General features: G+C 50.1%; 1 protein-coding gene across 1 annotated transcript; it reads right to left on the reverse strand.

The window, feature by feature from the left end:
- Positions 1-104: 104 nt before the first annotated feature.
- Positions 105-24,848, reverse strand: LOC144263735 (homeobox protein EMX1). Its single transcript, XM_077814708.1, has 3 exons — positions 24,494-24,848; positions 18,307-18,491; positions 105-272 (listed from the first exon to the last, which is right to left on the reverse strand). Exons 1-3 carry the CDS (start codon positions 24,846-24,848, stop codon positions 105-107), a joined length of 708 nt encoding a protein of 235 aa, XP_077670834.1.
- Positions 24,849-25,335: the final 487 nt, after the last annotated feature.

Genomic DNA, 25,335 nt, shown 5'->3' on the forward strand with positions numbered 1-25,335 from the left:
TTGTGAAATCTCGACAGTTTTTGTTTTGTTTTGTTTGCCCCGTATTTTCCCCTCCTCCACCTTGTTCCTCTCATTGGTTTATTTGCCAGCAGCCTGCCCCCTTTCTAGTCATTAGACGTGACATCAATGTCTTCCCCGTTGGACTGTTTGGTGGCAATCCGCCATCTATTGATGTGATGGGAACCTTTCTTCTTCTGGTCTGATTCAGGGCCTTCCTCTTCCAGCTTCTGCCTCTTGTATTTCGTCCTTCTGTTTTGGAACCACACTTTCACCTGGGCGAGACAGAAAGAGGAGGGGAAGTCACTGAGATTCTAAGCGCTCTCTGGGCATGGGTTTTGACCCGGAGCAAGCCACGCCTCGAGAGCGGCCCTCTAGCTTTTCCTATGTGGGGGACCACTTTGTAAGAAAGAACCCTGCTCCTTTCCCAACTCCCCAACTCACCGCAGCCTGACTTGCCAGACAGTCCAGGACTTGGTCTTCCCTCGCACATTTTCCGTTGAGTGTATTGACTGTAATATACATGTATGATATATGTATCTGTACTGTAGTGATTGTGACATACAGGTAGGGTACTGTATTGGATTGCTGTGTAGCATAGTGATTATAATGAATGAGTAGTGTAGCGCAGTGATTACAATATTTGTGTGGTGCAGTGATTGATTTTACTGTAGATGTATTGTAGTGTCGTGTAATAATTGTAAGGTATTTTTACATTGATGTAGCAAGCTAATCAAGGACAACCCTCTACCCCCACACCGGGAGTTTACCTTGACTATCTACATCTATATAAAAGCTACAACGCCTTGTTTCCACTAGGATTTCACAGGGAGATAGCCACCAGGATGCAAAAAACCACAGCTTTTGTGCAGTGTAGCCTATAGCTTATCCAATGCTGATCCCTAGGTGAAACTACAAACATTTGTAGCCTGACAAACGTCTGGAGGGTGTCCACACTAGCCTTTTCAAACATGTTAACTGCCTTGAGATAACTGGCAATGAATTACAGGAGGTAAAAAACACAAGGAGCTGCGCTACGCTAGGAGTTCCCATCGGCATAGCTACATGGCTTAGGGAGTGTGAAAAATCCACCCCGCTAAGTGATGTAGCTGACCTAACCCCCAGTGTAGACAGCACTAGGTCGCCAGAAGAATTTTTCCATCAACCCAGCTACCACCTGGGGTTGGGGGATTACCTACATCAACGGGAGAACCCCTCCTGTCAGAGTCATGTCTACACTGAAGCACTACACCGATGCCACTGTAGCGTTTCACGTGTAGACATACCCTCCGTTTGTGGGCCGCCAGGAAGGGCTGTGTGGGCTTCTGATGGGTCATGGACTGAGAGTCGCTGGCTTTTTTCATTTTCATTTCATTTGTGCACTGCCCAGTGGGCACCTGGAGTAGAATGAGAAGGGATCAAATACCAGGAGGGAGAGATTGGGTCCTGGGGTATTTCTGGCCTGGCTGACAGCAGATAGCGCCATACCCAAACTTTACTGGATCTCCATCCCTGCTCTTCAGACCCAAGCTGGGGAGTGAGTTTAGAAGCAGCTAGACTTGTGGGTTCTTATGTGAGCCTTCAGCATCTCTCCTGGTGCTAGTTTCAGCTTCCACAAGTTCAAATAGGGACAGGAAGGAAAAAGCTAAGAGGAACTAAGTTGGCAACCCAGAGAAAGGTGCCCCAGTTTCGCTCAGAACAGAGCAGCCCAAGAGGTGACAATGGGACAAGCATTGCTCAGCAGCTGCAAACTGCAAATTGTGCTGCTTGCGAACAAAATGTTTAAAAAAAAATTGTTTTTGACGTGAAAGCAGCGGCTGTGAAAGGTGCGAAACTGAAAGCCAGGGACAGCAAAGCCCTCTGTGTATCACCTCCAAACATATACACTGGTGGGAAAAGCATCTCCTCCCTGCTCCCTGCTGGGGGAACCATTTGTAGGAGGCAAGAGGAAGGTGCTGGCCAAATGTCCCTTCATAACTTGGTTTCTTTGCTGAGGAAGAATGTCCCTCTAGCTAAAACCCTTCAACTGTGGTTCGCCAGACCTGGATTCTATTCCCAATTCTGCCATGGGGCTTCCTAGATGGCCTCGGGCAAGTCACGTCAATCACCCTGTGCCTCAGTTTCCCCATGTGCACAATGAGGATGATGCTACTTCCCTCCCAAGTGGGGAGTGGCGGGCATTTATCCGCTGCCCTGACTTTCACGAGGGCCGAGCACCCGGCAGCTCCCAGACCAGCTAGTCTAGGTGAGGCGCCCAGATCCTCCGGTGATGAGCCTCACTAGTGTTACCCGTTTCAGAGTAACAGCCGTGTTAGTCTGTATGCGCAAAAAGAAAAGGAGTTCTTGTGGTTAGTCTCTAAGGTGCCACAAGTCCTCCTTTTCTTTTTACTAGTGTTACCACCGCTTGTAACGTCGACCAGATAAAAAGACAAACGCCAGCAGCCCCCTAGGGCAGGAGTCAAACCAGCGACTCCAAGGTAAAAGGGTCACTGCAGCTGCGTGACAGAGTTACCGGGAGACGTGTGGCTGTGACAGGAACTGCTCAGAGTTCGTGCAATGGCAGTGCTCAATTTCTCCCTTGTCTACACCTTTCCGTGGCTCGCTCCCTGGGCTCTATAGCTAGATCAGTCTCTAGCGTGACTGCCATGGCGCCAGGGAACCCCACCAAGCACTCTGGGGACGCGCTTTGCACAGTGGCTGCTAGAGAGAATAAAGTTTCGTTGTGTCTTGTAGGCTCAAGGGTTTTGCCTAGAACACTGGTTCTCAATCAGGGGTCTAGGCCCCCCTGCGGGCCTGCGAGCAGGTTTCAGGGGGTCCCGCCAAGCAGGGCCAGGGTAGAAAGCCAAAGCCCCACTGTATGGGGCTCAAGCCCAGGGCTCTGAGCCCTGGCACCTGGGGCTCAAGCCGAGGTCTGAGCAATGCAGCTTCATGGGGGCACCTGTGGCATGGGGCCCCGGGCAATTGCCCTGCTTGCTACCCCCTAACGCGGGCCCTGGCTTTTATATACAGAAAACCAGTTACTGTGGCACAGGTGGGCCGTGGAGTTTTTATAGCATGTTGTGGGGGTCTCAGAAAGAAAAACATCGAGAGCCCCTGGCCTAGAACCCAGCAGGGCAGCTGATACAACGAGGGTGGCGTGTACAGCTGCTGGGAATAAACGTTCACCACACATTACAAGCCATCCGCCAACACCCATTCAGTGCACAGTCAAATGTGTCGGACTTAGCCCTGGTCCCAGTGAAGTCCATGGCAAAACTCCATTGATTTCCATCGGACCTGAGCGTGGCCCGTATCGGCAGAGAGGAGGGATGATCCTAGGGCTCTGCCAGGGAGACCTGACTTCAGGTTCCAGCTCTGCCACAGGCTTCCTGCATGGCTGGATCACTGAGTCTCTCTGGCCCAGATTCTCAAGGTATTTAGGCACCTAACGCCCACTGAATAAATGAAGTTAGGAGCCTAAATACCTTTGTGGGCCTGGGCCTCCCTAAAATGGGGATAATCTGTGTCTCACACGCAGGTTGTGAGGATAAATAAGCCCCTGACTCCGCTCCATGCTAGACAGAGCTAATTCCCTCCCGTTTGCTTTCACATTTCAAGGGCTGATTACGATATAGCTATAAAATCGGTGTCCCGGTGGTACCATGACTACCCTGCTAGGCACTGCAGTGCTTAAGTCCCTTTGTCAAGCTAACCATGCGTGCCTCAGTTTCCTTATCTGTGCAATGGGGATAATAGCAATGCTCTGCATCACAGGGGTGTTGTGAAGATAAGCGTATCAAAGACTGAGGTGCTCAGATACTATGGTGACGACTCCTACATCTGTGAGTACCTACATCTTCTATGTCGATGCGTAGTTTGTCTGAAGCTGTCTGAGGAGGTTCTGTGGGTGGATGTGACTGGAAGAAGGTGTCGGGGGTGGCTCTAAATGGGGACTGGACCGGGGGGTGGGGTGCTGAGGAGATGAGCTGCCTGTGGAGCGGAGATGTGTGGAAATGCATTTGGGCGGCCTGATGTCTGGGGGGGATGAGGGGTGAGTTTAAGCTGGTGGGAACGTTCCTTAACTGGTGACTTCCTGGATTTTTAGTGAAATAATTTAGCAACTGTCACTGACAGTTAAAGGTTTTTGTGGGGAACTTTGCTGCTGTTCTTGGGCAGGGAGTGGGAGAGAGACATTTCATGGTGCTGCTTATCAGAAGTTGAGAGAGACAGAGGGAGAAAACTGGGAAGGCCGGACAGGCAGAGTGGGACACAAAGACAGATAAGAAGAGGGAGGCTGGTTAACTCAGGGCAAGCGGCCATGTTTAACAACTGTGCTTAGAGCCTGCTTCCACTCCTCAATGTGACTCTGTACAAATTGTGTCTAGATCTAATTTGCTCCATCTACAAGCGCAGAGATTACTTTTTTAACGGCTGGGGCCATTCCCTTGCCCTGGGAATCAATGGGTGTCCCTTCTGACTCATACACATCACCGGCAGTTATCTTAGGAGTATAGTGTGGTTCCTTTTTTCCGAACCCCCGTTATAGATCATAGAATATCAGGGTTGGAGGTGACCTCAGAGGTCATCTAGTCCAACCCCCTGCTCAAAGCAGGACCAATCCCCAATTTTTGCCCAAGCTGGGGGACAAGGAAGGGATTTGGATAAGGCGGTGGTTCAGATTACAGAGCAGAGACCCCCGGCCAGGATTGTGAGGAGGAGGGGGAGCCGGAGCCCCCAGCCATGAGGAAGGCCACCTCACTGCAGAATGGCAGAACAGCTCCTGCCCTCTTGATTATCCAAACTTCCGATTAGCCACATAAAACCTATGTCTCCCCCTGCTATTCAGAGGCTCCGGAGTATACTATATTACAGCAGGGTCTACAGGTGCCAATCAAGGTCAGAGCCCCATTGTGCGGGGGTCTGCATAGACACAGAGTAAAAGACAGTCACAGCTCTGACAAGCTTGCAGTCTAAACAGACAAGACAAAGGTGCTGGAAGTGACTCATCCAATGGACTGAGACCAGGTCTTGTGAGTCCCCATTTTAACACCCTCTCCCCTGGGCCACACAAGCATGACTGAGAGCTGAGCTATCTAGCTTAAGCAGAGCAGAGCTGCACTAGTTCATTGTTCAGTTTGGGGGCTAAGCTGAAGAATTAAAAAGAAAAATTGGGTCACTTTGAACTGAAAGGGAATTTTTTCCCCCCTCATCGAAACGAAAAAGAAATTGTTTCAGGTTGAATGAAATGTTTGTGTTCGCCGCTGAACAATTCCCCCCGCCACCACCAGTTTTTTGTCCCAGGTGGTTTTCAGGCATTTGTTCTCTGCTTGCTTGTTTTTAAATTGTTTTTTTCAATTGCGCCATGAAAGGCCGTTTCAAAAGGTTTCATTTCAAAATGGTCGGACTGAAATGCTGACAAGCGAAAAGCTGAACCAACGCATTTCAAAATGGTTGACGCAAAACATTTGGAATTTTTTTGGTGGTGGCGGGGTCAAGACTTTTCACTCAATTTCACAGGAATCCGCAAATAGTTTTGGTGCCCCGAAAAATGCATTTTTAATTGAATTTACTGTTTGCCGAAAATGTGTCATCAAACTCGACGCTTAAGTTCTTATCCGGCCCCGAATACAGCAGCATCTGAGCACCTCAGTATTAATCCTCTCAACACTCTTGTGAGGCAGGGAAGTGCTCTTCATTTCACGGATGGGGAAGGGAGACACAAGGTTATGCAAGGAGAGGCAGCGCCGGGAGCTGACCATAGGTCTCCCAAACCCCAGAGTAGCAGCCAGAACACAGGACTATTCTTCCTCCTTGCACTTAGAACTCGGTTCACCATCCTGTTGATAATGTTCTAGCTTCTAGCCTCCTGCTCCGTCTCCCAGAGCCGGGCTGGCTTTGCGAGGCTAATGGGAGGCAAAAGCAGGAAGGATTTATTCCTGTCATGAAGGGCAGCAGATCAGATGCCGAAGGCACACAGGGAAAAGTGCCATTGTGTAACAAGGGCCGGTTTTCACAGTCACTTCTCTGCTCACAGCAGCACTTGAAGTACGATTTAAACGACATTGTGACACTCGTGTCGTGGCATCTTATCAGGGCTAAATTTGTCAGTGGGGACAAATTTAGTGGGGAGGACATTTGGCCCCTGGTCTTTACAGGAATTCAGAGTAACAGCCGTGTTAGTCTGTATTTGCAAAAAGAAAAGGAGGACTTGTGGCACCTTAGAGACTAACCAATTTATTTGAGCATAAGCTTTCGTGAGCTACAGCTCACTTCATCGGATGCATCCGATACTCCTTTTCTTTTTACAGGAATACAATCCACTCTGGCGACACTGTTCATGGTCTTGCATTCACAGGCCGCACCGCACTGCCTTACATCCACCCAGTCCCGTCATGCTAGCGGTGTAGATGGACCCAGTGCCTGACCCCCTCCAGATTTCACTGATCTTGCTTTGACAATATCTTTCCCCTGCCATACTCAGTGATGACCCGCTAGCCCTGGAAATAGAATAGTTGCCAGCAGCGGGGGCCCCTGGACCAGAACTGAAGACTGTTCGAGTGGTAGCATAGCTTGTGCAGAATTCTTTTTAATACCATCAGCGATTATTTGGGGGGTAGGGAATGCGTCTCCTTCTATGTTTGTACAGCACCTAGCGCAGAGCGGCCCTGATCCTGAGATAAATGAGAACGATTCAGAAGTAGTTTGGTCCTGTCTACATTGGCCCTCAAGCCATTTTGAAAACTGATTCAGAGGGGCACCCAAAACTGAAAATCACTGGGCCACATCTTCGAGCATTGAACAGCTGCAACTCCCGCTTGCAGCCACTGGGAGCTATGGGTGCTCAGCATCTCTGGGAAATTTGGTCCCTTCTTAGCAACAGTGGTTTAAATCCCACTGCACTCTAGGCTTGTGGCCATTTCCCCCTTAGGTTAGGATGAAACCTGGGAGCATTTGATGCATGTGGGCAGCTTTAAAATCCAGCCCCCTGTGGTTCCGGCCCCTTTTCCAATCCAGCGGAAGGCCCTGCCTCACTGTTTGCTTCCCAACAACCCGCCTGTTTCACAGAGGGCAGGCAAAAATAACACGGGGGGCTTGGCTGGGGGCTCCGCAGGCACCCCATAAAGGCAGGCTGAAGGCAGCACCGTGTGAGGGGAATGCAATCACAAACCAGACAGCCGTTCGTGGAGCTCAGAGATGCCCATTTCATCTCCAGCGCTCTGAGAGGGACCCCCTGCCAGCTCCAAAGGACAGCCTCCCTGAACAGGCAGGGGTGTGAGAAAGAAGCCCCATAAGTGATGGCTGCAGTACAGTGAGGGCAGACGGCACATCCCTGCCCTGTTTGAGTGGAGGAGCCATGGGCATATCTTCCCGTCCACAGCCTTTATTCTCTGCTGAATCTCCCAGGGCTGGCAAGTGGTTAAAGCAGGACACGTGAGGACACCGAGTTCCAGTTCTGCTGCTTCTTAACTGCATGGCCTTGGGCAAGTCACCTCTCTGTGTCCCAGGCTCCCCATGGGTCGAACAGAGCTGCTTACTGCCTGGGAGGGGTTAATCCATGTCGGTAAAGTGCTTGGAGGCCAGAACCATAACGGGGAGCAGGGACCATGCCTGGCGTAACTGAGCCTGAGAAGGTAAGCCCAGGTCCTCAGAGGTATTTAGGTGCCTAACTCCCTTTGATTGCAATGGGAGTTAGGTGCCTAAATACTTCTGAAGGTCTGGGCCCTAATTACCAGTCCCTTGAGAGAGAAAATACCCTCACTGGCATGGTTATTACTTCGTAAAGCCTTTGCCACTGGAATCATCTCACAGGTGCAGCTAGATGGATCAGGGGCCCTCAGACCATGGGCTGTGCAGTGACAAAGACAGAGGCATCCCTTCCCGGTGTCCCACGCAGGGAAAAATTTGAGAACTACGCCGTGGAGGGGTTGGGGGTTCTGCAGGAGGAGCGGGCAGCCCATGCTCCTGCGGTGAATTGATCCTCAGAATGGCCAAGGATGGAGTCTCAGTGTCGTAGCTCAGGAAGCTAAGTGAGGAGGCATCTCTAGCCGCGTGAGAAGGGAGGTGAAGAAGCTTAGTTAAGAGATTGCAGCAGATCTCCTAGGAACCAGGCCTTATGGGCTGTATTTTTGGTGCTGCTGATGGCCTGCCAAATCACTGAACCAGCCAAGGCAATTTCCCCTTCTGTAAAAGGGGGATAATGACAGCTACCTCACCCGAGTGGTCTGAGACGTAATCCACCAGCATTTGTAGCATTCTGCCGACTTCAGACAGGGGTGGCAGGAACAGTGTGTGAATAGTGAGGGGTGCTGAGAGTCATTGAACCAAACTGTAAACCCTGTGTATGATGGAAACCACTTCAAGCCAGGGGGTGCAGAAGCCCCCCACCCCCACCCCCCTAGTTCCAGCACCTACCTATGTCCTCAGGTGAAATGTGCTAGGGGAGCATTTAAAATCCAGTCACTGTTTAGGCCTTGCTCACAGGCTGTGATGCCTGTAGGTGGGGGCAGGCAGGCACCCACACATCAGAAATGACCTGCTTGTCATGTTCGGATATTGAGTGAGCTGTTTGCTTCCTCATTAGGCACAAGTTAATCTTCATCCTATTTATGTCCCCCCATTGCCGGGACACAGAGAGGCTAAGTGACTTGCCCAAGGTCACGCAGGAAGTCAGTGGCAGAGCAAGCACTTGAGCGCCGCTCTGCTAATGCCAAGGCTAACACTTTATCCACAAAACCACTCCTCCGTCTCACCAAGCCGCATGGCTGCATGCCACCCCCTGCTCTCTGGAGCGTCAAGCATAACTGCCGTTACCTTCTGCATAAAGCTTATGAAGAGACGGAAAAAAGGATCAAGGAATAAAATTTCCAGTGTCGGGATTTTCCAGCGTCAGCCTATGTTATGGGGAGAGGTCTGAGAAGCTGCAAAGCAAACGGGTGAGTAACCGGCCTCAGAACAGAACTACTGGCAGAGCAAAGCACAAACCCGGCCCGAGTTCATAGTGTGATCTCATTGGAGCGCGTGTGCCCAGAGTGAGTCAACACCTGGCTGAGGGGCCTCTGGGAAATAAACAACAGCCAGCGTTCTGCTTTGATGGTGATCCTTATTCTCTCCCAGCATTACTGAGCCTAGGCCCCAGCAAGACGATTTAACTGGGAATTGGTCCTGCTTCGAGCAGGGGGTTGGACTAGATGACCTTCAGGGGTCCCTTCCAACCCTGATATTCTATGATTCTATGAAGACACTAGGGGGCACTGTGCTGCTTCACTGTCCTGACCACTCCTATGGAACATTTCCACAGGGGCCATGGATGGGCCTGGCTGGTTTCCCGTTTGCGTAGTTACTTTCTGCTTCTCTACCGCCGCATCGATTGGACACAATATGATTTACTTTCTGTCTTGAAGTACTATGCGCCATGGTTGGACAATGGCCACTGTCCACATCACAGCTGGCCGCATTTCAGTTGTGGGCAAAATAATCCCTGTATACAGTTTATGCAGCGATTTAGGATCCTTCACCTTGACATCTAAGAACTGGTTATTTTATTAATACCGATGCTATGCGATGCCGGTGGATCCCAGGGAAAGCAAAGCACGTGGATTCAGCTCATTTGCTTTCTTCACTTTAGGGTATTTTTAAAACAATACTTATAGCTGCCTTTCATTCAACAGCTCCAAAGCACTTTACAAACATCAGTCCAACCTTACAGACATGGAGGATCTTGGGAAGTATCATTATCCCCAGTGTATAGAAGGGGAAACTGAGGCACAGAGCAATGGCTAAGATCATGCACAAATCAGAGAAAGGTATGGAACCCATCCTGACAGCCGGAGAGGTCTAAGCACTAGAGAGAACTTCTTTCTGATCTCTTCTCCGCTTGGAGAAATCCACTCGAACATTGCAGGTGCCTAGGACCTGAAAGCCATGCTGCAGAGGTAAACCACGCTCCCGCACATCATAGGATTTCCCAGGCTGGATCAGACCTGTGATCCATCTAGCCCAGATCCTGTCTGACAGTGGTCACAAGCCAGATGCTGCTGAAAAAGTGCAAGAACCCCACAGTAGGCAGAGGTAGGAGAATCTGCTCCCCAATCCCTAGTAGAAATTGGCTTAAATGAAGTTTTTATCCCTTCCAAAACTCTTTTAGCATTAGCTATGATAATGCTGGATATTCTCATCCATATAAACATCCATCCAGTCCCTCAGAATTGTACTAAATTCTTGGCCTCAGTCACATGATGTGGCAGTGAGTTCCACAGTCTAATCACGCCTTGAGTGGAAAAAGTATTTCTTTTTATCAGTTTGCAATTTGCTGCCTTTCAGTTTCATTGACCATCCCTCTTGTTGTGTTATGAAGCAGGGAGAACAGATGCTCCCAAGCTACCTTCTCTATCCCTTTCATTGTTTTATAAACTTTTTATCTGCTGCCCTGTATACACACTCAAAGTTTTGGACATTATCCTCATCTTGGGAATTACTCTAGGTTAAACTCTTCCTTGGGTTTTCCTCCCATCTGTGTTAATGCAGGGCCAGCCATCTGAGGTATTCAGTGTTTTCTTTCTGCGATGAAACATTGTCCATAGAAGTATATTTATTAACCCTTGTTTCTCGCTATTGCAAGCATAGGAATGAGATACCTTGTCAGCCATTCTCAGCCTGTCTCATTCCTCTCTGCGTTGTTATGGCAAGGGGTGAGTGGGTGGTGCCTTTGTATTTGGAGGGGGCCTGTATGTAGCTGAGCAAGGAATAAATAACACATGGAAACACTGGTTTAACAGCATTTCTGCCCTGTTACTCAGCACAGTCTTTCTGGGTTCTTTACAGGAGCTGGATCACAGTGGTCCCCTATGGCCTTAGAATCTCTGAAGTGCCCTGTGTTGCAAACTCACACCGTTCCCTACTGCACTGTATCTTTAGGGTGCCATGTTGAGAGCCTGCCGTGTCCTTCGTGGGAGAGATGAGATAGGACCGAGTTATAATCAGTATGAAGGAGATCCATTATGGAGACTGCTGGACACAGTGGTTCTCTCGGGCTCTCTAGCTGTCAGGCTGGATAACCCAGCTTGTGCTGTCTATTGACACCACATAGGGTCACTGTTCAGTCCGGGCTGGGACTAAGCTGTCCTGGATCGACTAGAGTCCAACTGCTCCCTGAATAAACTCCCAAGGTACAGGTCGGCACTGGCCGAAGCAGCTGAGCTCATGAAATCAGCGTCTCCATTTTGTAAACTCCTCACCCCTAATACCTCTGGAGTTTGTCTTTTCAAAACCCCAGCAAAATTCAATTACAAGAATTTATGGTCAATGGAGCAAATGCCAGGGAATGAAAGAGTTAAGGAGTGATTATGGTCAGAAAAGTGACTGTGTAACCATGACACCTTCTTACTCAACAGACATGCCCCCATCCGAGTCTCTGAGTCAAAGCTGCCCGACAAAGGACATTTTCACTCCTTTTTGCCCTGCAGGGGCCAACACAGCTACAAGAGAGGGTGCCGGACTCTGTTCCGGCTCATGCATAGTTAACCAAATTGTTAACCAGATTCCAGTCACAGATCTTTATTGTTTGTGTCAAGGCAGAATTCCCAAAGAGCCCAGCTTGTCTTTCTGATGGCCAGGCTGAGTTTGCTGGGCTGGCAGTTAGAAGAAAACATCTTTGGGATTGTCGTTGGAGCAAACTGGATCTGGAGCCACTAAATAAATAAAACCCCATGGTGCCGTTTCTACAGTCACCTTCCAGAGTCTAATGGCACTTTAAGGGGGAAATTCTGATCTCAATTACACCTGTGTAAATCCACCAGAATCAGTGGAGATATTCCAGATTTATATCACTGTAACTGAGAGCAGAATCTAGTCCCACATTTATCCTCAGAATGATGCCTCTGTCCCAGTGAATATGTTTATATCCCTGTTATTCTGTTTTAAAGTGTACTTTAATATAGTAACGTTAAGTGTGGTAGATACGGGATTAGCAAACTAACATTAATTTGGGGAGCTGAACTCTTTACTTCCTTAACATTTGTGCATTTATTTTCATGCCAAGACTAGACGAGATGACCCTGGCGGTCCCGTCTAACCCTATGATTCTATGATTTCTGTTACCTTAACCATCATTGAACAGCATCCCATGGCTTGTTTAAGAGGCAATATAATCACACTGTAACCCAAATAGCTTTGCTACAATAAAGTTAGGCCTTTATTGTTAGTGCTGTTATTGTTATTAACAGAATGCTTTGTTATGTTAATTTCAGGCACACCTCTCACAGGTGCTAGACTGAGGACAGATGGATTTTCCTCTCTGCCCTGCACGCTTTTGGATCTGTTGTCCATGCCTGTTAATGGGACATGGCAGCTCCTAACATAATCCGCACCTGTTGGCCTTGCCCCACTTCTCTGTCCTAGGTTTCATTTAAAATCCGTAGCCACTATGGAGCTGCCGCCTGTGAAAGTGGGAGCTAGTCCAGAGACAGCTCGGTTCGTTCCCCACCCCGCAACCCTCCCAGTCACACCCAAAAGCAATGGCAAGAAGAAATAACATTGGAGGCCTTTCCCCTTGAGATTGCACAGCACATTTCATCTTCCAAGCCCAAATGTTCATTAGGAATCCACTCAGCAGTCTTTTCAGGGGGTGGGGAAGGTTATTTTCCCCCATGTCAGAGACAGGGAAACTGAGGCAGAGGTGCTGTGACTTGCCTGTGGTCACTGATTCAAGCTCGAAAGGGCGTGGCTCCCAGGCCTGTGCTCAGGCCACTACCACCTCTCCCTTCTATGGGGTGTCTAGTCCTCCAGTATAGCACCCCACACTTTCCTATATGAGTCTTGACTGATGGAATTTTGCCTGTTTGGAGCGGGAGGAATTTTCCCCACTGAACAACGAGCAGTTTCTGCCTCCTAAACCACAGAGCAGCAGGGCAAGGGGCATCCATTCAGAGACCCCTGCCATTCTCACTGCCAGCCCACCAGCACGGCTCCCGCATAGCGAGGGGCCGTTCTACCCTCACTGACCCTGTAGGACTTTAGCAGTGTAAATTCACCCTCTACCCCCACCCAGTTTCACAGTTTGGCCATGCTGGTGCACCTCCATCTCTTGCTTTCCTGGACTGCCACTGGTGTGGGGTGGCTTTCCACATTGGGGGTGGATGACAAGGAACTCAATAAAGTGTCCCAACTGAGCCCACGTTTTTCCTGGGGGTCACTGGGGCCTTTGAATGAGGTTTGGAATTATGGGGTAATAAATGATGGGCCGAGCCCTGCTCTCACGTCAATGGCGAAGCTCCCCCAGACTTTGCCAGGAGCAGCCCTTAGCCTGCACCTGATGATGGAGTGTTTTGGAACAGAACCGCCCAGCCATGGTCTTTCTCCTGCTTTGCAGCTGGAGTTTACAGGAATCACCCCCGAGACCTGCCTCTGGCAGAACGGGGAGGTTTCCATTGGCCAAAAAGCTTCACAAAAAGTCAAGCAGCATTTTGTCAATTGCAGCTGGAAAAATTATTCCAACACCCAGCACACACAAACACACACTCGACAGCCAACACCTACCCCTCCATCCACACCTCAGAGCCACAGCCCCTCCTAAACAAACCAACACACACACAGCACATGGACTACACATGCATCCCGGCATCAGCACGTCACAACGAACCCACAACCCTCCAACACCAATCGACACACACACACAGAGCGCACAAACGACGCACGCATTCCAGTTCAGCACGCCGCACCAACCCCTCTGACACAAATCGACACATACGCAGCACGCAAGCCGCGCATACTTCCCCACATCAGGGCTTCACACCAGCTCCTCCAACACAAATCAACGCGCACACAGCACGCAAACTACACACGCATCCCAATAGCAGCGCGTCACAACAAACCCACAACCCCTCTGACACAAATTGACACACACAAATTACACCTGCATCCCACATCAGCATGTCACACCAAGCCCACAAGCCTTCTGACACAGACTGGCACATAGAATCATAGAAATGTACGGCTAAGGTAGGACCAAGTATAAATCACAGTACACACAGACGGCACCTCCTGCCCCCCAGCATCAGCACTGGAGTTGTGCGTATGTGTGTCTTTGGGGGCTGGTTAGGCAATTGGCACTTCTCTCATCTGAAATTAAAAATATCTCTGTGTGTGTGTTTGTGTGAGAGAGTGTGTGTGTGTGATTGTGCATGAATGGTGTGAGAGAAGGGGCGTGTATTATACAAGAAGGATGCTCTCACGGATGCTAGACATAGGACCAATGTATGGTCCTGTCTGCCCCACATGCTGTGGATCTGTTCTCCACAGGCTGGACACAGACTGTACACACATCCCAGCATCAGCACATCACACCAAACCCCAAACCCTCCTTCTCAAAGCCACACATAGAGAGAACACAAACTACACATACATGCCAGCATTATCAGCACAGCACCCACGAACCCCCACTCCCCAACCAAATCAACACACAGCAACAAACTACACACACACACCCCAACGGCAGCCCAGCACCCACCAACCCCCACCCCTCCTGACGAAATCAACACACAGCACCCATAACTCCCCACCCCTCCTGTTAGTGGGTATGGTCTGGGCTGGATCCCCTGTGAGCACACCCCAGACTGACCCCCATTAGAAGGTGTGGTGTAGGCTGGAGCCCTGTTGACTCTATGCCAGCCCCTCTCTCCGGTGCCTATGCCCCAGTCTCCGTGTCTGTTCACTCCATAGGGCGGGAGGTAGTCTCCCTTCTATACACCTCGTACCCTATATCCAAAGGTGATGCCTGGGCAATGCCCAACTCTTTCCTGGGCTGGGACCCGAAGGGATGGACGGGTGTGGGTGGGTCTCTTCAGACCCCTCTCCACCTTCTTTCCGGGCTGCTCCAGATGTTGCTCTCTGGTCCCAGTTGTGCCTCACTCCAGCTGTGACACTTGCAGCTGCCTCTTCTCAGGAGAGGAGGCAGGTGCTTCCAAGCGTCCCAGAAAGTCTTAGCTGAGACTGGGACAAAGTGCTAGAAGAAGAACTGCTCAGAGATGGGGCAAGGCGAGGGTAGGCTCGCGAGTTGAGCTACTGAATTTGGGGGACATTTAGGCAATTTGAACGTCTCTCATCTGAAATCGAAAAGATGTACAGGCATGGTTATATGTGAGGCTCTGTGTGTGCGCAGTAGGCGAGAAGGTGCCTATGTTATGTAAGAAGGATGTTTGTGTGAGAATCTTACCTATGCGGTGGTGCGTGTGTCATGCATGACACACCATGTGTGTCTCATATATGAGGAAGTGTATACCTTATACTGGCAGTGTGTGTGTGTGTATGGATATTTTAAAAAGCATATACCCACACTCTAGTAATATATGTGGTGGCTGTAAATATGTGTTACAATCTGAGCTACACTTTTTAATTCCTATTTTCAGAAGAGTGGATGTGACAGATTGATTCCAGCAACGAGTAGGGTCTCTGTCCGTACTTTGACGCCCATTCATACAGTAATACACGTTTCAGGTACAGCATTTGTGTATTTCTCATGGAAAATTGGTTCTGCCCCCCCCCCCCACACACACACTTTACATGATCAAACATAAATTTAAAAAAGCTACAAAGCAAAATGAAAAAATAAGTTAATAACACTACACATCTGGGTTGAAATCGAAAAGTTCCCTTTGGAAATAGCTCTGCTTGTGCATTTACGAGCTAAATTACTTTGGTGACCATTCAGGGCCAGGTCTGATCCTCCTTCTCCAGTTTAGCATCTTACTCCTAATGACGTCTGTGGGATGGCTTGTGGAGTGAGGTGATACTGAAATGCTGTTAAAGGCTCAGAATCCGGCCCTAGGTTATTGGCGATTCTAAAGAGACATCTCTCAGTGCAAATTGCCGACCTGTGTTCACTGAGTGAATGCAGATGATAAATAACACTGTACTAGAAAGCTACAAAAATGTGTCCACAGGATTTCTAGAACTATAAATATACAATATTACTGAACAGAGACTAAAGCATAAGATTGTGCTCTCTTTCTGTCTATACATATGCACACATGCCCAGATTTAGAGATACACATCTTTCAATTTTCTGAACAAATCGCAATTAGCCTTGGGGCAACACAGCACAATTCCAAGGACTCCTTGACCACCTGGAGCAATATTTGACGGCTGTTGCCATCAAAACTAATTGGCATTTGTTTCATTAACCTTTTGGGGTTTTTCTTAGAGCTGGCTTCATACATGAGGCATGACAGAAGAAGCAAAGAAGAACACAGGACCGCAGAGCATGAGTGATGACGGTGGATGGCAAACTACAGCCTTCGGCATGCCAGCTATTGACCTGTCTCATTGGATTTGGGGTGAACACATTTAAAATGATCCCCTGGGGTTCACAAAATTCCAAATGGGGATATGCAGAACCAAAGCACTGGGAAGACTGGATCTGGATCCAAGTCTGAATTCTGTGGCTCAGCCTCATCATCTATCTATCTATCTATCTATCTATCTATCTATCAAACCAGTTTTCCAAAGGTTTAAAGCTGTTCCTGAAATTATGCCCAATAACCCAAACTCAGAAACTTTTTTAATCCTGGGGCAACTTTTTGCTGCTGATTTCTTCAAGAACCTGTGTGCGCGTGTGTGTGAGCGTGTGTATATACATGTAAATTTAGTTATATATTTATACCGTACCATCTATACTCACACAGAATTTAGCAAGATTCAAAAACGGATTGGCTAGTGATGTGGATAATGAGAACATCCACAGCTACATTAGATTGGATGCCAACATGGAAGGGATATAAACCCTCCTAATTCAGGGAATAAGCCAACCACTGACTGAGAAACTTTCCCGATGGGCAGCTTGTCCACTGTGGGGAATTTAGCACCTTCCTCTGAAGAAGCTGTTGTTCTCGGACACAGCATACTGAACTAGATAGACCTCTGGTCTGATCCAGTCTAGGTATATTCCTTGGTTCCTTCACCTCTGCATCTTTTCTCTCTATGGTACATTTTTTACATCCACATTCCTATCTATAATATTTCTGGATTTCAGTTTTTCTTAACACTGTAAGGAAAAATGCCCTTGTAAAATCTTGTCCAAGATGGGGGAAAGTTTAGATTAAAATGAATCTCCATTCCTTTTTAATTTACAGCCATCCTGGCTTCTATTTCTTATCGGGCTCGACTTCTAAAAATGGTAAAGCTTGTTTATATTAACAAACAAGTGCAATAAGGTTCCTTTTTTGCAGAGTTACATGCAATGGAATAATGCTACAGGTCAAGGGTTTTTATAGCAATGCATGTTGTAATGATTGTTATTAGCAGTAATTGTTATCCCATAATTACGTATAAGTTAAAAATTAATCCCCATAGTATCATTCCATTAGTCAAGGACTTTTGGGGAAATGATCTTACAAACATTTGTACTGCTGGGTCTCAAGCCCTTGATATACTGAATAATAACAGTAATCTGACTGAGCAAAGTAGGGGAAAGTCTTTTATCACCTACAGATAGCAGGGAGTCAGCCCAGGAGTTAAGCTAGTCAGATTTGTTGCCTTTATGGCTGTATAGTGTAATAAGATTGCGTCTTTGAAGTCATGAGGAATTTCCTCCCCTTCCCAGATATCCTTATTCCTTAATGATTTCTTGTAGATAGTTGACCGGGTCTTGACTTGACAGATACAATGGACAGCCAGGCCATAATAATAGTAGCCGACTTTGCAAAAGGAAAATGATTCTGTGCTCCAGAACTACCAGTCCCTTGGCCTGCAAAGGCAATTGCTTGCTCCTTGCTTTCCTGATTCAATTCCTGAGCCCACACCATGGGGTTTTCCAAAGAGCTCAGCCCTTCCTTACCTATGTTCCCACGGAAGTCAATGAGAGGTTGGCATGTTCTCCTTCCCCCCTGTTTCTTCAAGGTCCCAAGATGCGCTATTCCTAGCAGTATCTTGTCTGAGTACCCCCCCACCCCCGCATCCTAACTCCTGTCTGCCCGGCTGTTGGCACAGCAGAATGGGAGCGCAGCAGCTTCATGGAACTGGCTGCGCAGCTGTGCTGAGACCTGGGATGACAAATCTGGGAGCCTGCTACATTGCCTGGGGCCTGGGGCCCTCCCATGTCACCCCAGTTACAGATGTTTTGGGGGGCCTCCTTGAGTTCGGGCCCCGGTACAATTGTTCCCCTCTGTGCCCCCCCCCATGGAAACATGTGCCATGCTACTGCACCCCCGCAGCCAAGCAAAGGGTGACCTATCCATTTCTGCATGGCACCTAACACCACAATGAAAGAAGGCAGAGAGGCGAGGGAGGGAGGGAGGGAGGATGGATGGATTCCCCCCCCCCCATACACACTGTACTTACCTGGGTCTCGGAGAGGCTGAGGCTGCTGGCCAGCTGTTTGCGCTCGGCCCCCACCACGTAGTGGTTCTTCTCGAAGGCCCTCTCGAGCCTCAGGAGCTGGGACGGGGAGAAGGCCGTGCGGATCCGCTTGGGCTTCCTGGCAAAGGGCCCGTGCAGTAGCAAACCCTCCTGGGACACCTCGCTCCCTGCGGACCAAGCACCGAGAGTCAGAGACTTGCCTGGTCAGGGCTCACTCCCCAGGGCGCCCCCGGCTTCTCAGTCTGCCCAGCCCCCTCCCTGCCCCACCAGCGGGGGTGCTGCCTTGGCCACTCCCGCTGGGGGAAGGTGTGTCCTGGGGGTGACTCCCCCATTTCTCAGGGCTGGGCCTTTGCAGGCTGCTCCTTTTCCTCTCCTGTCCCTGCCCAAAGGGGCTGCCCTTCCCCCCACCCTGAACTTCGTAAGCAGGAAAGAAAGTCCCTTGGGCAGCCTCAGGACTGGGGAGCCCCAGGGAACAGAAAGAAAGAAAGAAAGAAAGAAAGAAAGAAAGAAAGAAAGAAAGAAAGAAAGAAAGAAAGAAAGAAAACGAATGTGAATAAAGAAAGAAAAAGAAAGTGAAGAAAGAATCAAGAAAAAGAAAGAAAGAAAGAAAGAAAGAAAGAAAGAGAAAAGCACACCAAGACGGGAAGGGAAGGAAGACGTGGCGACGGGGTGATTGCGATGGATCGATCCGGCCTCCTGCTTCCCCACTTCCAAAGGAGACCCTCCCACCCCCCAAGAACAGGGAGACGGCCCCGGCCCCCGGCCCCGGCCCCGGCCCCGGCCCCGGCCCCAGCCCGAGCCCGAGCCCCAGCCCCAGCCCCCAGCGAGCGGCCCGGGCCAGCAAGGTGAGCCCCGCTCCGCTCCGCGCAGGGACCTGCCCTGTAATTAAAGGCCTGGCAGAGTAACGAGGCAGCGCTTATTGGTGCCCATAAATCACAGGGTGGCTCCCTTTGAAACTGGCCTTATCTCTGCCCCCATCCCGCGCGGGGTCAGGCCGCGGGAAGAGCGAGGTGCTGCAGGGACCCCCGGGAGCCCCCTGACAAATGACCTGGTGGCGGCTGTCAGGACCCTGCACTTAAGCAATTGCAAAGCGCGCTGAGCTTTTAATTAGCTGCTCACCCCGGGACGGGGAAGGAGGGGCGGGGAAAGCCGGGGAGCCCCGGCCAGGGGCCCAGCAACGCCTCGGAAACGGGCGAGCCTAGCGAGAGTCCCAGGGGCTGCATTCACCGGCATGCGCGTATCCCGCTCGGGCCCCGGCCCCCGGCCCCAGAGCCCCGGCCCCGGCTGGGAAACGGAGCCGCAAAAAGCAGGGTCATGACAGCCAAAGTCATGGGAGTGACCCCCGGCTACAGCGGCGTGACAGCCGGGTCCGGAGCGCCGGAGCGCCAGCCTGGAAACATAAGAACGGCTAGACTGGGTCAGACCAAAGGTCCAGCTAGCCCAGTATCCGATAGATATATATATAGAGAGAGAGAGACAGACAGAGAGAGAGAACGAAAAAAGAACGAGAGTAGAAGTAGAAATTGATACATATGGTGGAAAGAAAGAAAGAAAGAAAGAAAGAAAGAAAGAAAGAAAGAAAACGGACCTAAATAAAGAAAAAGAAAAGAAAAAGAAAGTGAAGAAAGAATTATGAAAAGGGACAAGAAAGAAAGAAAGAAAGAAAGAAAGAAAGAAAGAAAGAAAGAAAGAAAAAGTAAGTAAGTTAGGAAGTGAAGAAAGAAAGTTAGGAAGTGAAGAAAGAATAAAGAGAAAGGAGGACTGAAAAGAAAGCAAGGGAAGGAAGGAAGGAAGGACGGAAGGAAGGAATTGGCTGGAGGCGAAGAAGTGGAGCAGAGATCGATGGTGACAAGGCAGAAGTGGACCGAGGTACATTAGCTCGGGATGGGAAAGAGCGAACACTTCTCACACATCTGCCTTTGTCCGAGTGACCCCGTCCCCCCCGGTATCACTGGAGGAAAGTCGGGCGGGAATCGGGGGGACCCCCGGCCCTGCTCTGGGCAAACCGGGGCGTCTGGAGAAGCGTCTCCTCCCCTCCCGCTGGCGCTGGCCAGGCTGCCGGGGAAGTTAAGCGGGGGAAACAGGAGGGTGGATGCGGGCACGGGCCAGCGGGCAGCCTTTGGCCATTGAGCTCCAGGGTGGGACTCCGACCCAGCTGGTGTCTCCCGACACCGACAGACCCAGCCAGGCCTGCCCGGGAGCCCAGCGCGCCCCGGCTCTACAGCGGGGGGCCCGTTTCTCCCCCATTCCCAGCCCCCCAGGGGTTTCCACTCCTATCTGCTCCCCCCTGGGCCTCCAGCCAAGTCACCGGGCCAGAAACCCCAGCCGGGCCCCTCCGGGAGCCGCGCGAAGTTGGTGACCAACTTCCCAGGCAAGCGGCTCCTCTGGGGAATCGCTGGGAACCGGCCCGGCCCCAGCCGCGATCCGGGAACGGGCTACCAGCGACCCCGGCCGCTGCACAGCCCAGGCCGTGCGGGAGGCAGGGACCGGGCTGCGATGCTTTAGGGCCAGGGACCTTTCCCTCCGGCAGGTTTGGACAGCGTCGAGCGCAATGGGGCGCCGGATCCGGCGCGGACACAAATCAATCATCAATAAAGCAGCGAACACAGGTCAGGCGGGGGGATCCCACCCAAACGGGTCTCTGGAGGTTCACTCCCCCTCTGCAGCCTCTCTCCACCGAGATGCCCTAGAGCAGGAGGAGGCAGGATGCCCCCCCGGGGGCTAGCCATTCACAAGGGATCTCCAAGCGCAAAGCGGCCCTAGGGTGACTTTTACACTTTCCCTTGTCGCCCACTTCCCTGCGCCGCGTCCCAGCGAAACAGCAGCGTCGCCGCGCCTGGAATGGACAGAAATGGTTTGTTGGGGGGGGGGGGGTTGGTTTGTATATGGGGCCGGGGGAGGCCGGTGCCCCATGGGATCCAGGGATCCTTTTGGCCCAGAAGCAGGGGGGGGGGCAGCGGCGGGGATGTCCGGCCGATCCCCTCCCGCGAGCAGGGAAAAGAGGGAACTTGCTCTGACCCCCTGGATTTTTTTGTTGTTGTTGTTGTTTTTATCTGTCAGGCTGATCGGTGCGGCTGACACACAACGATTTCAGCAATCTCGCGAGCGGCAGTTTATTGCTGGAGCGGGGCATAGCCAGGAGCCAGGCGAGAGAATTTGCTGCTGAGGAGATAACCTAATCTCTCTCTTCCCGCCCAGAACAAAGCCCGCCTTTGATGATCCCCTGCTCTCTTTTGACTCGGTTTAGTGTATGGAGTGAAAAGCCTAATGTGGATTTGCATTTATAACTCCGTAATGAGGAGTGGGGAGAGGGGGTGGGTGGGGAGAAACTCCCGAGCTCCGCAGCCGCTTTGCAATCCCAGCCCGGGTCAAGCTCCTGACCCAGGCTCTTGTTTTCCTTACTCCCCCCCCCTCCCAAAAAAAGTTTCCTTTTGGAGATTAGGTGCAAGCGAAACCTTTCCCTTGGTTTTAGCTACTAGAAGAGAAATTGACCCACACACACCCCCCTGCAGGAGCGATCATAGAATGATGCTACGGAGGAATCTGCAGGAGTTTGGGGATATGGAAGGAACAATCATTTCCAGTATATTATGCGTTTTAAAGAAATAATTCTCTGAGACATACACCCACGTGGGCACCGGAAATTATTTTTGCACAGGATTCAGATTGGCTATGATACACAAACACACACCAGCCACACGCATGCGCTTATGGATGCGTGTCAATTACTCAAGATACTTCTATTTTTCATATACTTCTCGGTGTACATCAGGTATCACACGGGCGTGTGTAGGTTAAATGTTTGTGTTATAAATCGAAAGAAATACCAGACAGCCCTAGGAATCCGGTACACATCACGTCCAGGGTTCAAGTTTACAGCAGCTGTGACAAAGTAAATGCGTGTGTCTATCCACACACAGAGAGATCGCCGCCCCAGCCACGTAAGAGTGTGTAAAATTATATATAAAGAGAGGAGTATATTTGTAAAATAGAACCTAATCTCGCTACACTGTGTCCATGCACTGAGTGTATCATATAAACTTTACAGACTACATTATATCTGTCACATACCACGGAGGCCCAGATACATCGCTAATTATATATGTTATCGATGCAAATATAATTGTACGTGATTTTTCCACCTGCCTGGCCTCTAGACACTGGGGCTGATCCTTGCTTTTACAATCAATGGCAAAACTCCCCCTGGCTCCTTGAGTTCAAAGACACCCGGGGTCGGATCCCTTATCCGATCATTGTATTTCTCTGCCCCCAGAACTGCTCAGATCTACGATTAAAAATACCCCAGCGCAGGGGGCGAGGTTTCTCCCAGTCCCAGCTCGCCCTGGGAAGTGGGAGAGCAAGTCCTACATTTCGTGCTCCAGGTTTTTGTATTTCTTCTGGGAAACTAGATTCACAGTTACCCAGGGATTGCGTCCACCAACGCCCAGCCAGGAAGCCCTGAGCGGAGTTTACGAACAAGGCTGCCGAAGCCACAGGTTTATCGCCGCAGACCTTGCCCGTGGATGAGCTTCCTACCCTGCCTCCCTGACCTGCGATAGGGCCAGGAACAGCGCATGGACCGGGAGGGCGAGTTTAGTTTACGTGAAAACAAAAACGAGCACGCAAAAAAAAACAAAAAACAAAAACCAAAAAAAACAAACCCCAAAATAAATTAAAATCATCATAAAAAAACAAAACAAAATAAAAAACCAGAGGGCTTGAAAACAACATCCAATCATTCTTCTAAAAAGAAACATTTGATTTACTACAGACCCAGGTTTTCTATCCACACACGCTCATTAATTCGTTCATATTTGTTCTTTAAAATATAAATACACTCAGATGCTTTTCAACATCTCCACTACCGCATTCATCCATTATAAATATCGCTGTAAACATCGACCTCCGATTTCTCTTTTTCCTTGAAACAGCGATGCCGTGTTTTCAAGTCTCGTGGTTCTTTATCTAGACACACACAAATCGGCACATATACAGATACACGTCTACACACATTCATGTTTCTAACTGTATTGCCTGCATATACTGTTTGTGTAGATTGTTGCACTGGAAATATCTTGGTGTATTAAAGTGTCAGAAGGCCCTCTGGAGAAAGAATTCTTATAGCGATACATACCCTATATCTCAGCATGCGGTATCAGGCAAGATCACAATTAGATAGATAGATAGATGGGGTGGGTGGGGATAGATAGATAGATAGATAGATAGATAGATAGAAGGTGGGTGAGGTAATATTTCTTTTAATGGACCAACTTCTGTTAATGGATGAGACAGGCTTTCGAGCTACACAGAACTCTTCCTCAGAATATACACAACAATACACAAGCAGTATACGCATGCAATACCATTATATATATATACACATAGCACCTTAAAGACTAACATTTATTTGGGCATAAGCTTTCGTGGATTAAAACCCCACTTCTTCAGATGCATGGAGTGAAAATTACAGATGCAGACATAAATATACCGACACATGAAGAGAAGGGAGTTACCTTACAAGTGAAGAATCAGTGTTAACAAGGCCAATTCAGTCAGGGTGGATGTGGTCCACTCCCAATAATTGAGGATGAGGTGTCAAGATCAAGAGAGGGGAAATTGCTTTGGTAGCAATTGCTTTTCACTCCATGCATCTGAAGAAGTGGGGTTTTTACCCACGAAAGCTTATGCCCAAATAAATCTGTCAGTCTTTAAGGTGACACCGGACTCCTCGCTGTTTCTTTAAAAGACCCTTATCTCACCCACCTTGGCTCTCTTAGATCCTGGGACCAAGAGGGCTTACAACACTGCAAAGAGATGAGATTAGATAGATAGATAGATAGATAGATAGATAGATAGATAGATAGATAGATAGCATGCTGAATGCAAGAAGAAATCAACAGCAAGAAATTGTTCAATGCATTAAAACTCTTCCCTTGCATTTCGTGTGTGTGTGAATACGCCTGGATCTACACATATCCAGCACACACCTACATAGACCCGCGATTCCTTGTGACTCCCTGCACCCCAGCTAAAGGAAGTGGCCGGCTGGCTGGTTTGCCCGGTAGATCTGTCCGTGCGTTTTGAAGGGAAAGGGACAAGGCAAAGCACCGAGGCAGCGACAAGCCCGGGAAATTCCCTCCCTTCCCGAGGCTGGCGATTCCTGATTTACCTTGAAAGCGGTGCCCGAAGAACCTGTTCCTCAGCACCCAGGGGTAGAAGTTGAGGGGGTCTCTGTGCTGGGGGGCGAAGAAGGAGTGCGGATGCGGGAGCTGGGAGGCGCCCAGCTGGTGCGGGTGGACGCTCAAGGAGGGGTGGCTCACGGCCTCTGGGAAGACCAGCTCCGGGCTGCTGTACAGGGGCCGGCCGGCTGCCGCGCTGTGAAAGCCATTGACGAAGGCCTCGGCCGCGGAGGGGTTGGGGTAGTTGAGGGCTGTAGGTCGGATGGGGTCCTCTGAAGCCAAGTGATTGTCCTTCGCCACCAGCGACTCGATGGTGAAGCACCGCTTAGCTGCTGGCTGGAACATGGTTTGGTCTGGAGTGAGCTCTTTGGAGGGGGCTGTGCCTTGTGTGTGTGTGTGCGCAAAAGATCCCCCCCCCAACACACACACAACTCTGCCCCCCTCCCTCCCTCCCTCCCTCTCACCCACTCACCCACCCACCCACCCCCCAGCCCAGAAGAAGTGCAAGCAGGTAAGCGTGTCTTTCCCGGCGAGGTGAAAGCAGCCAGGGGAGCTGTGATCCAGGCAGACTTGCCCCTTGCAGAGAGGAGAGCAGAGTCCTGCAGGGAGGCTGGTTGCTTTGGGGTGGGGGGGGGGGGCTCTCGCTCCCGCAAGACGCACACTCACACCCCGGTACACAAATCCGGGCTGGCTCGCCGGAGAGCAGTACAAATAAGACTGGTACCTGGCAAGGACCATCTGATTGGACAACTCACCTGCCCTAAGGTTGGGGAGGGGGGCACATGGGGAGAGAGATCTCCTGAAAAAACTGGACTGGAGCCTTTGCAGAAGA

This window comes from Eretmochelys imbricata, chromosome 4 (genome assembly GCF_965152235.1).
Source record: "Eretmochelys imbricata isolate rEreImb1 chromosome 4, rEreImb1.hap1, whole genome shotgun sequence".
Lineage (NCBI taxonomy): Eukaryota > Metazoa > Chordata > Testudines > Cheloniidae > Eretmochelys > Eretmochelys imbricata.